The sequence below is a fragment of the Trichomycterus rosablanca genome, chromosome 9 (genome assembly GCF_030014385.1).
Source record: "Trichomycterus rosablanca isolate fTriRos1 chromosome 9, fTriRos1.hap1, whole genome shotgun sequence".
NCBI lineage: Eukaryota > Metazoa > Chordata > Actinopteri > Siluriformes > Trichomycteridae > Trichomycterus > Trichomycterus rosablanca.
The window spans coordinates 38,455,805-38,473,447 of record NC_085996.1 but is presented as its reverse complement, the minus strand read 5'-3'; the positions used below and the strand labels follow the sequence as shown (position 1 = coordinate 38,473,447).

General features: G+C 42.1%; 1 protein-coding gene across 2 annotated transcripts in view; it reads right to left on the bottom strand.

Moving 5' to 3' along the window:
* The window catches only part of akap12b (A kinase (PRKA) anchor protein 12b), a 65,251-nt gene that overhangs the window by 3,869 nt on the left and 43,739 nt on the right, over positions 1 to 17,643 (bottom strand). Inside the window, exons 1-2 of one of the 2 annotated variants that reach the window (XM_063002387.1) lie at positions 10,998 to 11,181; positions 1,465 to 5,947 (exon numbers count right to left, since the gene is read on the bottom strand). In XM_063002387.1, coding sequence (XP_062858457.1) covers positions 1,470 to 5,947; positions 10,998 to 11,022 — 4,503 coding nt within the window. In that variant the 5' untranslated portion in view covers positions 11,023 to 11,181 and the 3' untranslated portion in view covers positions 1,465 to 1,469. Of the gene's footprint in view, positions 1 to 1,464; positions 5,948 to 10,997; positions 11,182 to 17,643 lie in introns of those variants that run through there. The other variant, XM_063002386.1, reaches the window with a different exon arrangement.

Genomic DNA, 17,643 nt, shown 5'->3' with positions numbered 1-17,643 from the left:
CACCCATCTCTTCTCTCCACGGCCCTCTTTCCTCTCATTTCCTGTGGTCTCCTATCCTCCATCTCTTTTCTACTTATTATAGTTCTACATGGTATTGTATTTACATGGACATACACCGATCAGCCATAACATTAAAACCACCTCCTTGTTTCTACACTCAGCTCCACTTACCATATAGAAGCACTTTGTAGTTCTACAATTACTGACTGTAGTCCATCAGTTTCTCTACATACCCCCACAGGACCACCACAGAGCAGGTATTATTTAGGTGGTGGATCATTCTCAGCACTGCAGTGACACTGACATGGTGGTGGTGTGTTAGTGTGTGTTGTGCTGGTATGAGTGGATCAGACACAGCAGTGTCACTGCCTCACTGTCACTGCTGGACTGAGAATAGTCCACCAACCAAAAACATCCAGCCAACAGCGCCCCGTCCTGTGACCACTGATGAAGGTCTAGAAGATGACCGACTCAAACAGCAGCAATAGATGAGCGATCGTCTCTGACTTTACATCTACAAGGTGGACCGACTAGGTAGGAGGGTCTAATAGAGTGGACAGTGAGTGGACACGGTATTTAAAAACTCCAGCAGCGCTGCTGTGTCCGATCCACTCATACCAGCACAACACACACTAACACACCACCACCATGTCAGTGTCACTGCAGTGCTGAGAATCATCCACCACCTAAATAATACCTGCTCTGTGGTGGTCCTGTGGGGGTCCTGACCATTGAAGAACAGGGTGAAAGCAGGTTAACAAAGTATGTAGAGAAACAGATGGACTACAGTCAGTAATTGTAGAACTACAAAGTGCTTCTATATGGTAAGTGGAGCTGATAAAATGGACAGTGAGTGTAGAAACAAGGAGGTGGTTTTAATGTTATGGCTGATCAGTGTATTTGGCATGACTAACTCACATCAAATTAAAGACGTCCCTCACCGAGCTTCCCAGCTTCTACCTATCGAAGGATTTAATAATAAAAAAAAGAAAAGAAAAAAACGTGTGCTGGGCCGGGTAAGAATTATAACCGGTCTTTCAGCACAAGTTCATCTCTCCTTCACACGGCTTCACTTTTAAGAGCCGGTCCACTAAGCGAGGGGTCAGGCTGCGGCATTCCTGCTTTGATATCAAAGGTCCGCTGGTCACTTCAACCTTAAACAAAAGCTTTTTATCTCTCAAGCCGGCAAATTCTCCAGTAATAAAACTGAAGTCCATTGATGTTTTTTTTTAAAGGGCCTATGAGAAAAGGTGAGGGACCCAGTGAGGAATTTAAAACTATAACACGGGGTTTGTTTTCCCTTTTCATGAGCAAGATTCCCGGTAAGAAAGTTCCTCCTCAGATGGTCAGAGTGACTGGATCCTTAAATACTATTACTATTAAAACTATAACCAATTTAAAATTAAAATAAAGACTATGAAGACAGCTGTTAATAACAGATATGAGAGGAAATAAAGTACACACCAGGCTCAGGACATGGATGCAACCTCTGTTGTTGCGGGGCTCCCCACTTCCTCGTCTTCGACAGCATTCGTCGTGGCCTCGACGGCCGCGTTCACCTCACTAGCTTGAGACTTCGCCTCCTGGCAGACGTCGTTCCCGGACCCCTCATCACCTTTTATGTCTTTTGCTGAAACATCCTTCTGTGCCTCTTCCAAAACCCTCTCGGCCGTATCTTCCTCCTGGCTCTGGGAAGCGTCCTCTTTCACGTCGTCTTTCTTTTCCTCTTTATCAGCATCCACCACATGTATGATCCCGACACTGATGTCTGTCATCGTCTCAATCTGTATGCCTTGCACCTGCTGGCTCACAACCTCTAACATCTGGGTTTGCATCGTACTTACAGTGGCCGTCAGGTCGCTCTCCGCCTGCGCTGGAGGGTCTGAAGCGGGAGTCTCTGTGGTCGCTTTGGTAAGATCTTCCTCGACTTTACTTGTTCCATCTCCACTCTCTGTGTTCTCTTTCTCTTCCTTCACTTCACATGTTTGTAATTCAAGTTCTTGCTTCTCTACGGCTGTACTTTCTTGTATTGCTTCCACAGAGACTGAAGCCACCTCGTCCTGCTCTGCTTTAATCTCATCTGCGGTGCTGACCATGACTGTTTCAGAAATCTGAACGGCTTCACTGACCGATTCTGGAGATTTTTCAGTAATGATCTGAGTTTGTTCTTGTTCAGCTCTGTTTTCAGTCTCTTCTGTGACTGGTTCTGGTTTTTCATGGTCTTGAACATCTGTAGAAGGCTCTTCCACTTCAGCTGGTACATCGGCTGCTGCTTTTTCTTCTTGGGCTGCTGAACGTTCTTCTCCATCAACTATCTCATCAGACGTCGGTGCCTCCTCCAGTACTGTGGCGCTACTCTCAAGCATTTCAAGATTCTCAACGACATTTTGAATGACTTCCTGGACGATGACTGTGCTCTGTACCTGAAAGGCTTCCGTTTCCGTAACATGCACCGCTTGAGATAGTTCTACGTCTTTCTGGACTTCCTCGCTTATTCCCTCAACAGCAGTAACACTGGATGATGCGCATTTGATGTAATCCTCAACTGAAGCAGCGGCCTTATCGACCTCTTCTGTTTCAGACGGGCTAACACAGACCTCTTCAGGCACTGCAGAGGCCACAGGAACTGGAGCTTCCTGAGACACAGTGGTCACGACTATGGAGTCGTCTGTATATGTAGTCGTGACTTCTTCTACTACAGGTGCTTCCGCAACGACAGCAATCGATTCTTCGACATTTTCCAGCTTTTGCACCTCCTCGCTTTCAACCACAGCTACTTCTGTGACCTCCACGGTCTGTTCACAAACTGTCACTTCTACAGTTGGTTTGACAGGACTCTCCGCCGCCACTTTAGGAGTGTTCTTTGCCTCTACCAAATCTTCGACGGTCTCTGCCTCCTGTTGAACAGCAGTAACAACAGCCACTTCTTGAACCTCTGTCACGGTCTGAGCCACTGACTCCATCACAGCCTCGATTTTTTCTGTCTCCTTTTCAACACTTACTACTGGAGCTTCAGCTTGTTCTTTGCAAATGGCTTGAACTTCATGTACTTGTGCCTCACAAACGTTGTCTTCTGTCACTTCAGCTTCCTCGGGTTTTGAACTTTGGCCTTCGACAGACAGGGCTTCACTTACCGCAGTCACAGCCTCCAATGAAGCCGTCAGAGGGCTGTCTTTGCTTACGTCTTCGATGTTGTTGGTGTCGAGGCTAGTACAAACAGTTGTCACTTCGGCTTTCTCATGAACTATTAGCTCTACTTCCTTTTCCTTGGTGGCTGACTCGACCTGAAATGGGATATTCGAGGCAGCGATACAGCTGGTCTGTTCCTCGGTTACTGTGACAGCCATAGCGGTTGATGTAACGGTTATAGTTTCGACAGCTTCCTGCAAAATGACTTCAGTGTTGGTCAGCACACCATCACCTGGAACTGGAGACGTGTCGCCAGATGTAACTGGTGATCCTGTGATGCGTGACAGAGCAGAGACCATTTCAGTCTCCTCGATCGGCTCATGGGCGGTCACAGCCTCCGACGTAAAGTCTACAATTTCATCTGCAATGGTATTATCAGCTGATTTAGGTGTAGCAGCGTCTCCCTCTTCGGGTATATCGCTCAGTAGCTTTGCTTCTGCTTCATCTTCAATACCTTCTACAGTTGCTGGGATCCAGGATGGAGATCTGTCTTCTGCTGAGACCTTTCCAGGAGTTACAGCTGTGATTTCAGGCTTCGGCTTCTCTGTCTCGGCTGCTTCGGCCGAAACCTTTTCTGCTTGTTCGCTGTCGTACTCTGAAAGCGGCACCACGGCAGGAGTGTCAGAATCTTCCTCTGCAGACCCGACATCAGAAGACGCCTGTCCTTGTTTGCCGTCAGACTTTTTCTTTCTTCTGGGGATGAGTTTTCTGAGTGAGAAGGATGACTCCTCTTTCGGTATCTCGCTGTCGGATGTTGCCTGCTCTGGGGCTGAGCTCTCGTCGGACTTGTCTTCTGCTTTGGGTTTTTTACGCTGAGTTACCAGGCGTTTGAAGGACTCCCAGGTGGAGACGAGCTCCCCCTCTGGCTCTGGAGAGGAGGCCAAATTCTCATGGTCAGCTTCCTGCGAGCTTACAAGAGGAGACTCTGTCGTCTTAGCTTGGTCTTCTTCAGACTGCTTCGCTTCTTCCTCTATCTTAGCTTCTTCTTCATCTGAATCAGATGTCTTTCGGGCACGTTTTTTGGCTGAACCCACACAAATGAGAGCTTCCCAGGATACAGAAGTGTCCATCTTTCTCTTTGGCTCCTCTGTGCTTTGCTCAAGCTTCTCAGCTTTTGTCTCAGGTTTGCACTCAGCCTGTGGCTCCTCCTTAGCTTCATCTGTAACTTTGTCATTTGACTTCATCTCCTCGGTTTTCTCTTCAAACCCAGCACTCTCGTTTGAGGACAGGGTGGCAGATTTAGGCTTGTCTCCAGGGGTGTCATCTTCACTCTCAGATGGCCTTTTGACCCGTTTCTTTGGAGTGACTAATTTCTTAAAAGAGGCCCAAGGAAGGATGCCATCTTTCTTCTTCTCACTGTCAGAGGTAGCTGCCTCGCCTTCAGCCTCTACGCTGACCTCAGTCTGAGCTTCCTCTGCTACAATGTGCTCGCCGGAATCTTCTGGAGAGGAGGCTTCACTGCTGGGTTTCTGAACCTCTGTGGATGGCTCTGTGGGTGACTGGATCTGTTCACCTGCCTGCTCACCAGATTCTGTCAGCTTTGGGTTAGTTTCTTTTTTGCCCTTTTGTTTTTTGGAGGACAACTTCTTCAAGCCTGCACCCGTAAACAACTTCTTCAGTGGACTTCCTTGAGCCTTGGCTTTGTCTTGTGATGACAGAACTTCAGCTTCAGTGGTATCTGCAGGGGATTTCTCGGGCTGTTCCTCGGCAGAGTCGGCTGGCTTTTCTTCAGCTTTGGTGGGTTTGGTGTCATCATCCGTATCTGCAGCAGGTGCCTTTGGAGCCTCACAAGTTGTAGGTTCCGGTTTTTGTTCTGGTGCAATTTCATTTTCTTCCTTAGCCTCCAAGTTAAGTTGTTTCTCCTCCTGCTCCTGTGCAACTGGTGAAGCTTCCTCTGAGGTGGCTTCGGCTTTTTCTGGTTCTTCTGGTGTCTTTGTTTGCTCACTTGCTGTCTCCTTTTCTACAACTTCCTCAACTTGTTCTCCGTCTGTTGCTGCCTCTTCTACTTTCTCCTCAGTTTCTTTAATATCCTCTTCAGCAGGCTTCTCCTTCACCTGTTCCTCCTCTTTAGACTTTTTGAAGCTTGTCTTTTTCCGCAGGTTGGAAAAGATTCCCTGAGTGAAGAATCTTTTAAGAGGTGACTGGATTTCTTGAGCTGATGTGGTGGTGTCTGATTCGGCTTGTGGTACAGCTTCTCCTTCCTTCTCTTTCTCGGTTGGTGTTATCGCTTCTTCCACTGGCTGCTCTCCTTGAGCAGGGTTCTCCTCATGTCCATCAGCGCCGTCCGTTACAGTCTCAGCTACGGCATCGGTCTCAGGAAGGTCTGCAGAAGGTGCTTCTGTCTCAGGAGCCTTTTCAGTCGTGTCTCCATTCTCAGCCTCTGCAGCATCTGTTTTGCTTTCATCGCTGGGCGCATCTTTTCCTGTTACATCTTCTTCCTTGGTTTTCTCTGCAGCCGTCTCTAAAACTCCGTCCTCCATTTCCTTCACCGTCAGCAGCTGCACGGGCTCCGTCTTCTCGTTCTTGTCTTTCTTGAGCGTAAACTTGAAGCCGACAAAGCGAAATATCTTCTTGAAACCCACCTCGTTGGACTCGTCTGGTTTCTCCTCGGCGACTTTTTCTTCCGAGGTTGCCGAGGTTTTATCTGCTGATTCGTTTTCCTCCTGCTCTCCGTTGACCTTGGGGCAGACTTCATCTTGTAGTACCTCGGTCATCTCGGGGACTTCCTCGATTTGGGGCATGGCATCTGTCTGGCCCACTAAAGTAGAAAGTAGAAAAAAAGCGAACTGTAAAATATGTCTACAGTACACGGCTGTATAATCTAACAACCTTGATGTGAGGCGGTGACAAGGAACCAAGGAGACTAATATAAACATCAGGACATGAAGTACTGGAATAATTTATTCAAGATGTTGAACTTGAACATCTGCAGCAAATCCAAACTACAGTGCTGGTTCTTCCCTACAGATTTGATTCATATTACGGCTTATATCTGATCATAGCTTTGTGAAGAAGATCAGTTTATTTTGAGTGCACGCCAACAGGATATGACATAATTCATAGGGGAACTGTCAGGGTCATCTAAGCCCCCAGAGAAGGCCTAAGATATTTCACAAATAATACGTATATATATATATATATATATATATATATATATATATATATATATATATATATATATATATATATATATATATATATATATATATATATATATATATATATATATATATATATTTATAATATAATAGTTTGTTTTATTTTTATCTACTCAATTTGACAATTAATATTTAAATACATACAAATCTCATACATATAAACCCTTCATATCTGCTTATTCAATTTGTGTTAGAATGTGAAGGGTTAGATAAAAAAAGCCCACCCTCTGGCGGCCAAAACAATTAAATTTAATTAAAGACAAATTTAAATTGACGGGCTTTGTTACTGCTAACTTTATGACAAGTTCCACCTGCTGTGGGGACGCATGTAATATTATTTTATTAATTTATTTTTTATCTACTCATAGTATGACAATCAACATTTAAACACTTACAAAGCTAAGCGAGTAAACCCTTCATATCTGCCTATTCAATTTGTGTTAGAATGTGAAGGGTTAGATTAAAAAAGCCCTCTGGTGTCGGGGCGGCTGTAAATTCTATTCAAATCAATGAAAGATGAATCTGAAATTACAGTAAAACTGACCAATCACGGCTTCCCTTTAAATGGGATAAACTTTATTACTAGGTGCTCAAAATCAGGCAGTAATTTTGTATCTCCGGTATTGAATTCAATTATTAAGGTCTTATTAAAATGCTCAAAAAAGGGTGTGAACAGTCTACAATAACAGTGACAACAAGAATAGGCCCTCGTGTACTGAGATCTTGAATAAACAGGGCTGATTTGCTTAAGAAATCCACGTGCTTGTGTGGATTAACTACAAATAACCGTGCAAATGAGACAACAAGCAACAAATGTGCAAAAGATCAGTGTGTTTAGTGCACGGACAGGACTGGGGTTAGCAATTCCATAGCTTATGCCTTAAAGATTAAGCCTTAAAGGCTTAATCCATGGAATTGCTAACCCCAGTCTTGCCTATTCACTAAGCACACTGATTTCTTTGCACATTTATCGCTTGTTGTCTCATTTACACAGTTATCTATAGGGGGTGGGCTGTTTTAGAGTAAGAAAAGTCTGTAGTTTGGTTTAGCCTAATAAATGCTCATTTGCATTAAGTTTACAGATAAAATAAGGTGCCTTCTAAGCAAGTGCATTTTTAACCTAAGCTGGCTGTTCAGTACGACTAAATCTAGACTTTTCTTACTCTAAAACAGCCCACCCCCTAAAGATAACTGTGCAAATGAGACAACAAGCAACAAATGTGCAAAAAATCAGTGTGCTTAGTGAATGGGCAAGACTGGGGTATAGAAATACCATGGATTACACCTTAAAAAGAAAGGCTTAAAACTAGTTTCACTCCATTTCCTGCCTCTCTGTTTCAAATTATTACACTCTAGTGGTAAACCACTGTTTAAATATACATCTGAATGCAGAAAATTATATGAAAAAAGGCAGATCTGTTTACATTATTAACTCTTTCTTCTTTCTTCAAAAACTGATGCAGCCACTTTGCAAACTGCACACTGACTACGCCCGACCCTTCTGGACCCACTCTGAATAAATCCCACTGCTGGCAGCAGTGACCATGTCCTATAGTTCAGTTTAGCCTAATGTTGCATATTAATAAATGCTTATATGCATTATTTTTACAGTGCCTTTTAAGCAAGTGCATTATTAACCTATGCTGGCTGTTCAGTACCACTAAATGTAGATTTTTCTTACTCTTTCTTAACAGCCCACCCCCCAAACATTAAAACAAAAGTTCAGACAGGAAGGCTGCATTGTTTCACTCCCGGCTCTCCTACAATGGGTCCTCGGCCTCTCCAGGCTTGGTTGCGCTGGTTGGGGCCCCGTTCTTATTGTCCATGGAAAATCTTAAACGGGCACGACAATGCCTGACATTGTCGACACAGAAAAGGCCCAAGATGAAGGACCGGGTAAAAGATTGATAGTAATATTACAATTCTACAAGTGGTAGGGGGAGCTGGTTAGGATTAAAAAGGGCTCTCGTATAGTGCACATCATTGTTGGCCAAATAATAGATGAGTGAAGCAATCTCTCAGCGGTGGTGTTTGGAGGAAAGCCATTTGGAGTGTTAGCAGTCAATAAAGAACCACAAATATTTTACAGGATCTGCCTCGATCCTTTCCAACCACAGGGAGGCTTTGTGTGTGTGTGTATGTAAGAGTGTGTCGGCAGTGTAGCCTAGTGGTTAAGGTACTGGTCCAGTATTCAGAAGGTTGCCGGTTCAAGCCTCACCACTACCAGGTTGCCACTGTTGGGCCCTTGAGCAAGGCCCTTAACCCTCAATTGCTTAGACTGTATACTGTCACAACTGTAAGTCGCTTTGGATAAAAGCGTCTGCTAAATGCCGAAAATGTAAATGTAAGAGACAGAAACTGTGTCAAGAGGCTGCCGACGCCACAAGCCACTCCACATTTGCTCCGTCTCAAAAGCGTCCGACTGAATTGAAACTTAAGCCGAGGAATCTGTTCCTCTTTTGTTTGGAATGGTTAATGCAAGGGTTTTCTGAGCAGGTTAGAATTTCTTTAAAGCTTGTGGCTTGTTGGCTGGACGGGGGTGTTTTTCTTACACCCGTCCCTTTACCCCACTCCCTCCTTTTGTTTGTCCTGTTTGCCAAACAGATGTATTTAACTGTGGACTATTAATTAGCAAAGCCAGGATAAGTTTGAGGTCTAGTGGTGCTGTAAAAACATTACAGTGTTTACCTTCTCCCCCTGGTAAGCCAACCCACCCCCCACACACACACACTCCCGTTCCATAGTAAGTGACCGCACCCTTTCGCACCAAAACTTAAAACCCCAAGCCTCCCCCATAGTGCTCAGCATGGTACTATTGATACTGCCTGACCACAAAGAGAAGGACGGGACAAGTGAAGACATATCATGCCAACATAATAAGAGAATAAGAACAGCAATACATCCTACAGTTATTATACTTGTATGTGGTAGCAGATTTTATTTATTACTGTACTTCCAAATACTCACACATTTTTGACCCATACAAGACAAAATCATATAAATTGTTCTATACATTGGTCCTAACTGGGCATCGTTTATTTATTTTTCTTCCCTTTCCTCTACCTACTTTACTTACCAAAGTGTCACACACAGTGAAATGTAAATATTATTTTATATTTTATATATTATCTTCTACGGTCACTATCCAAACATGTTCTGATTTTCATTTTCTCATTTTCAAAAGGTAGTAAATTCCACATCCCTACACCCCACTGAGCCAACACAGAGGCTCCTGACCAAGATCTAAGAGGCTTAAAATCTAATTAAAATACCAAACGCCCCCACCGGCCTAAAACATCTCCTTTGAAGTGCATGTGCTGTAGTTATATTCACAGGCAGCACTTGTTGAGGAAATGTTCTATATATATTTTTTATTGATAAAAGAGCTGATGATTTAAATGCCCTGTTTAATTTAATTTAAAACAAGAAAAACGATGGAAAAAGTGTCTGGCAGAGATTTACTAAACCAACACAAGTGTGATATCTATCTGCCAATCCAGTGTGTATTTTAAATTGCTTGGTATCATACACCCTGAGACAAGCATATTAAGTCCACATTTACAGTTGTAATGGACTACACTAGTAAGGATGAAATAATTTTGTGAAACTGATGAGAATCCAAGCACCCACTCGTACAGTGTGGCTATTTACAGCTCACACTTGTTGACTGCACATATTTCTGAGATAACAATGTTAAGAATTCGTGACAGATTTAGTCTCACATAGTTCTGGAGCTAAATTATGAATGAACGCATGAACACATCTCAAACCTGCCACTGTTTTATTTAAATATGTAGTGGATCGTGAGCATCCCGTGCAACAATGCATGATTATGTCTGTATTCAGGATGATAGGGCGTAGACCTGATGAAATGGGTGTTACCACCAGATTGAAATTACAAATTGAACCAGTGGCCAGGCTAGAAATGATTTTAAATCTATTTTAAATACAATTGTACTAAAACTAGGGTTAAACAAATGTCTGGAGATCTTTTTCATGGTAACCCAAAACTTGTACAAGTAAGTAAAGCTGTGTGTATAGTCTGAGAGACCTGTATGTGTCCATACATACAGCCACACTGATTGAAATCGCAAACTGAAGAAGTGGCCAGGCTAGAAATTAAAAAAGAATTCTAGCAATGTATTACAGCTCTATTTTTAATACAACTGTATTAAAACTAGGGTTAAACAAACCTCTGGAAATCTTTTTCATGGTAAGTCAATATACATATCATATAGATAGATAGATAGATAGATAGATAGATAGATAGATAGATAGATAGATAGATAGATAGATAGATAGATAGATAGATAGATAGATAGATAGATAGATAGAATGCATCGAGAACAGTGAGTGGTGGCCAATTAACGATAAACCTCCATTTATTATTCATTTATAGGCAATTATTATTAATTACTATTGTTAACAGGCATTTAATCAAGCAAATTAAATATTATGTTAATTAATATGTTACAGGACCAAGAAGAATGACATGAACGTATCGTCAATTAAGTCAATTAGGATTAAAAGGATGTAGATCTCATTATAAGAAGCAAATCATATAGAAAACCCTGAAAACAACTCCTTCTCAGCTCATGCTGCATCTCATAATTACTAATTAAATACAAGTTGCGTAAATATAAGACTCACCTGTTAAAGTTATTGTCCCAAGCATTTGCAAATCTCCTAGAATTACCCTGCTGCCTCTCTGTGTAGTTCTCTGTTTCTCTTTAAGTTATAATCCTCTCTCTCTCTCTCTCTCTCTCTCTCTCTCTCTCTCTCTCACTCTCTGTGGTAAACTTTCATGGAGGACGAGCTTCTCCTCCTCAGCGTTTCTGGGTTACAATGAGCAGAAGAGGAGGGCAAGACACACATTTTAACCCACGCTGACACACGGGCCTTTTGTGGGACCACCCCATCCTCGACGCCCCCCTCCTCCCGCCGTTCACCCCCTCTCTACTTGTATTCAGCTGTCAGATGCCCTTCTCTGGTGAATGGGGCTTCCTTTTCCTCTCCCCTCCCTCCACGGAATGCCTTCAGTGCTGGTATTCCTACACTTACAACCTCCCAACTCTTACTTTATGTAATATTGCTAAGATCATGGAAACAGTACGACATATAGAATTAATATCACACGGTGTTTATCTCATTCTGTACGGCTACCTCTCCTCCCTCATTCTCATTCTCTCTGCCTTCTCTCATCATTCTTAATCTGTTTATTCGATTCCCCACTTCTTTTGCACGTGTGACGGCCCTAACATCGAAGGAATGCTAACCGAGTCGAGCTTGAGCGGCTCTTATGAATCTGTGACGCTCGATCTAGGAATTTGCTGAAACTTCGTAGACCAGCAGGAGTTCCGAAAGAATGAGGAGTTCCAGATACACTCCAGCTCCCCCGTCCTATCTATCAAGCGTGATTTCAACTCAGATAGTTGCAAAAGCTTTTTAAGACATACTGAATGCCACAAACATTTTAGTCATTGTTAACATTATTTTTCCCTTAAAATTCCCTTAAAGCGTTTATGTTTGCAGCATTTATTAGATGCACAACTTACAATTATGTTTAAATACAGTTTCAGGGGCCCCACAGTGGGAACTTGATGGTCTTCAATGTGCATAAGGGCCACATTTACGGCATTTAGCAGATGCTTTTATCCAAAGTGACTTATAGTATAGTACAAAGAGCAATCCTTTGCTCAAGGGCCGAACAGCAGCAACCTGGCAGTGGTGGGGCTTGAACCAGCGACCTTTCGATTACTGGTCCAGTACCTTAACCACAAGGCTACAGCTTGCCCTCATTTAGCAGACGCATTTATCCAAAGTGACTTACAGTACAGTGACAGTATAGTGTCTAATCAATTGAGGGTTAAGGGACTTGCTCAAGGGCCCAACAGTGGCAACCTGGTAGTGGTTGGGCTTGAACCAGCGACCTTCTGATTACTAGCTTGCCCACATTTAGCAGACGCATTTATCCAAAGCTGTCTAAGCAATTGAGGGTTGCAACAGTGGCAACCTGGCAGTGGTGGGGCTTGAACCAGTGACCTTCTGATTACTGGCCCAGTACCTTAACCAGTAGGCTGAGACCACAGTAAAGACCAAGGTATCAAAACAGTATCACAGTAAATTCATACACACCTCAGTATATGCATATGTACACGTGTGTGTATGTACAGGAGTGTATATGCATATGTGTTTGTAAATAGTATATGTATGTATATAAATAATAACTTTTACTGTTATGCATTACTATATAAAATATAGTAGCTACAGTTTGTGCATCACTACACAGCTTAAAAGTAATGTTGATGTTGAGTTTATACGGTTCTTCAAGCTCCTAGATACACAATTAACATAAGCACTAAATAATCCATCGCTTCATGCATGCAGGCCCAGCTCTAAAAGCACCAGCGCACTCATTCCAGCTCCTAAGTGTGCTAATGGCTCATTCAGGCTGTAAACGAGAAGAGCTCAGACACGAGCGCTGTGCTAGCGGAGATGTTTCAGACACAGAGGAACCTAATCACACGGCTCACACCTCGGTATTGTTCTGCTGGAATGTGTAAATTCCAGGTGAAATCTCCTGAGAGGTGATAACGGCCCGATGTGAAACGCCCGGACGAACTCCAGACTATCTCAGCTGCTCCACGCAATCAGCAACTCTCTGTAACCGAGTGTATTCATAGATAGATACCGTGCTGTGAAAAAGTATTCGCCCCTCACCCACTTTCTTATTGTTTTGGTAATCGGTCGCATGTAAATGTTTCAGATCTTCCAGTTCATTTTAGTTTCAGTATGAAGTTAGACTTAATAGTGATTAAATTATTAAATAGTAAAGTGACGTGACAAATACTGCACAATGAGCTGGGTCAATATAGCCATATACAGTGTATCACAAAAGTGAGTACACCCCTCACATTTCTGCAGATATTTAAGTATATCTTTTCATGGGACAACACTGACAAAATGACACTTTGACACAATGAAAAGTAGTCTGTGTGCAGCTTATATAACAGTGTAAATTTATTCTTCCCTCAAAATAACTCAATATACAGCCATTAATGTCTAAACCACCGGCAACAAAAGTGAGTACACCCCTTAGTGAAAGTTCCTGAAGTGTCAATATTTTGTGTGGCCACCATTATTTCCCAGAACTGCCTTAACTCTCCTGGGCATGGAGTTTACCAGAGCTTCACAGGTTGCCACTGGAATGCTTTTCCACTCCTCCATGACGACATCACGGAGCTGGCGGATATTCGAGACTTTGCGCTCCTCCACCTTCCGCTTGAGGATGCCCCAAAGATGTTCTATTGGGTTTAGGTCTGGAGACATGCTTGGCCAGTCCATCACCTTTACCCTCAGCCTCTTCAGTAAAGCAGTGGTCGTCTTAGAGGTGTGTTTGGGGTCATTATCATGCTGGAACACTGCCCTGCGACCCAGTTTCCGGAGGGAGGGGATCATGCTCTGCTTCAGTATTTCACAGTACATATTGGAGTTCATGTGTCCCTCAATGAAATGTAACTCCCCAACACCTGCTGCACTCATGCAGCCCCAGACCATGGCATTCCCACCACCATGCTTGACTGTAGGCATGACACACTTATCTTTGTACTTCTCACTTGATTGCCGCCACACATGCTTGAGACCTTCTGAACCAAACAAATTAATCTTGGTCTCATCAGACCATAGGACATGGTTCCAGTAATCCATGTCCTTTGTTGACATGTCTTCAGCAAACTGTTTGCGGGCTTTCTTGTGTAGAGACTTCAGAAGAGGCTTCCTTCTGGGGTGACAGCCATGCAGACCAATTTGATGTAGTGTGCGGCGTATGGTCTGAGCACTGACAGGCTGACCCCCCACATTTTCAATCTCTGCAGCAATGCTGACAGCACTCCTGCGCCTATCTTTCAAAGACAGCAGTTGGATGTGACGCTGAGCACGTGCACTCAGCTTCTTTGGACGACCAACGCGAGGTCTGTTCTGAGTGGACCCTGCTCTTTTAAAACGCTGGATGATCTTGGCCACTGTGCTGCAGCTCAGTTTCAGGGTGTTGGCAATCTTCTTGTAGCCTTGGCCATCTTCATGTAGCGCAACAATTCGTCTTTTAAGATCCTCAGAGAGTTCTTTGCCATGAGGTGCCATGTTGGAGCGTTCAGTGACCAGTATGAGAGAGTGTGAGAGCTGTACTACTAAATTGAACACACCTGCTCCATATGCACACCTGAGACCTAGTAACACTAACGAGTCACATGACATTTTGGAGGGAAAATGACAAGCAGTGCTCAATTTGGACATTTAGGGGTGTAGTCTCTTAAGGGTGTACTCACTATTGTTGCCGGTGGTTTAGACATTAATGGCTGTATATTGAGTTATTTTGAGGGAAGAATAAATTTACACTGTTATATAAGCTGCACACAGACTACTTTTCATTGTGTCAAAGTGTCATTTTGTCAGTGTTGTCCCATGAAAAGATATACTTAAATATCTGCAGAAATGTGAGGGGTGTACTCACTTTTGTGATACACTGTATATGTAAATACACATATATACACATACAGCGGTACCTTAAAACTCACCGTCAATTGGTTCTTGGAGTGGTGTTGAGTTTTAAGGTATTTTTTCCCATAAGGATGTAGGTGAAACCTGTTAATGCGTCCATGGTCCCGTGAAACTGCAAATATTTATATTTAAATATATAGTCTTATGTAAAGTAATGAAGTTGTTTTTGACACTTATACACTGAAAATAACACGAATTTAATATAAAAACCCTGAAATACAATTAAAAACAGTTATAAAAAATCAATATAAAAATACAATAAAACCTGCACTTTATCTTTACTTCTTTATTGTTTTCTTAAGCTTCTTATTAGTGGAGAGAACTTATGAGCTGTAATAATTAGTAGAGTTTTAGTGTTTCTATATTGTTCTTTTATACATTAATTCACATTAAGAACAGGTTGTTTTATTAGATAAAGGGGAAATTACTTTTTCCACGTTTGGTTGCCAAAGCTCTGGAATAGATTGGCATCCTGTCCAGGTTGTGTTACGGTATTGCGCTCAGTGATTCTGGGGAAACTACACCCACCACGATCCTGACCAGGATAAAACAGCGGTAGAACATAAAATACCTTTATTTTTCCAGTTACAAGTAATTTGTAGTGGCCAGCAGTAGCTCAGCGAATAAGGTGCTGGACTAGTAATCATAAGGTTGCTGGTTCAAGCCCCAACATCACCACGTTGACACTGTTGGGCCCCTGAGCAAGGCCCCTATCCCTCAGTTGCTTGAATTGTATTCAGTCATAATTGTAAGTTGCTTTGGATAAAAGCGTCTGCTAAATGCATTAAATATTTAACATTTATGCATAATAATATTTTTTAAAATAAATTAACAGCCTCTAGATGCACGAAGCACCTCTGTCACTTTGGACTCATGTATGCTGAACCATTATATACATAATTAATACAACGTAATCGCTCAGATATGTAAAAGCCATCACATGAAGTGTTGGTGTAAAGGTAATAAAAGGACGCGTTCAGACCTCATTGTATTGTGTAGAAACCAGTCGATCTACAGCGCAGGTCATTTGTGACACACGGGATAAACTTCTTAATTACCCGTGAGTCAGTAATAAAAGAATTCAGGACGTTATTTAGTACATTAAGTTCTCACACTCAGAAAGCTCGAGCCTACTTTAAATTCCTCGTAACGCTCTTCCTGCCTGTTCTTCCTCCATGACTCAGTCCACAGTCATATATTACGTAGTGCTTTATACCCACCATCAGTCTAAATGTGCCAACCGGGCCAGGAAATAAAGATTTTTACTGGTATTACAGTAAACTGCTACTATTACTGCTGTTACCATCATACCACCACCACTACTACTATTACTACTACTATTATTACTACTGCTACTACAACTGCTGTTACCACCACCATTACTACTATTATTACTACTATTACTACTGATACTACTACTACTACTACTGTTACCACCACCACCACCTCTACTACTACTATTACTAATATTACTACTGCTGTTATTACTACTGCTACTACTACTGCTGTTACCACCACCATTACTACTATTATTACTACTATTACTACTGATACTACTAATACTACTACTACTGTTACCACCACCACCACCTCTACTACTACTATTACTAATATTACTACTGCTGTTATTACTACTGCTACTACTACTGCTGTTATAATCATACCACCACCACTATCACCACTAGTACTACTAATATTACTACTGCTGTTATTACTACTGCTACTACTACTGCTGTTATAATCATACCACCACATCACCACTACTACTACTACTGTTACTACTGCTGTTATTACTACTGCTGTTATAATCATACCACCACCACTATCACCACTACTACTATTATTACTACTGCTGTTACCACCATACTACAACTACTATTATTACTAATATTACTACTACTACTGTTACTACTGCTGTTACCATCATACCACCACCACTAACACTACTACTAATATTACTACTGTTACTACTTCTACTACTACTGCTGTTACCATTGTACCACCACTACTACTATCACCACCACTACTACTGCTGTTACCACCACTATTATTATTACTACTATTACTACTACTAATACCACCACTACTACTACAGTTACCAACCACCATTACTACTACTACTACCACCACTACTACTGCTGCTGTTACCACCACCATTACTACCACTACTACTATTACCACTACTACTACTGCTGTTACCACCACCATTACTACTACTATTATTACTACTGCTGCTACTACTACTACCACTTAACTAAAACATTATCCTACTACCACCACCATAACCACTACTAATATTGCTACTACCATTAATACTATTACTAATACTCATACCACTCATACTCCCATTTCTACTACAGTTATTATAGTCACTATGACCACTTAACTTGAATATTTTACTCATACTACTATTACCAACACCATTGTTACTACTAATGAGTACAATTCTCACTCATTACTTTGTTAAAGTGATTTGATGACTTTACATAACAATACCTGGCTGTATTTACCCAGGTAACAAATGTTGTCCTCACACCATTACTTTTTTTGGGCCAATGTTGGGTTAACCGTTTAATTAAATGACCATCAGACTTCCAATCACATTATAATCCAATTTGCCTTTGTAAAACACAATAGCCATTATTAACCTGGCATTGTTGGGCCAACACAAAGCCCAGTCCAAATAGAAAACATTATTTGGTTCCATTGCTAAATATTTCACTGGATATAAGTGTTAAAA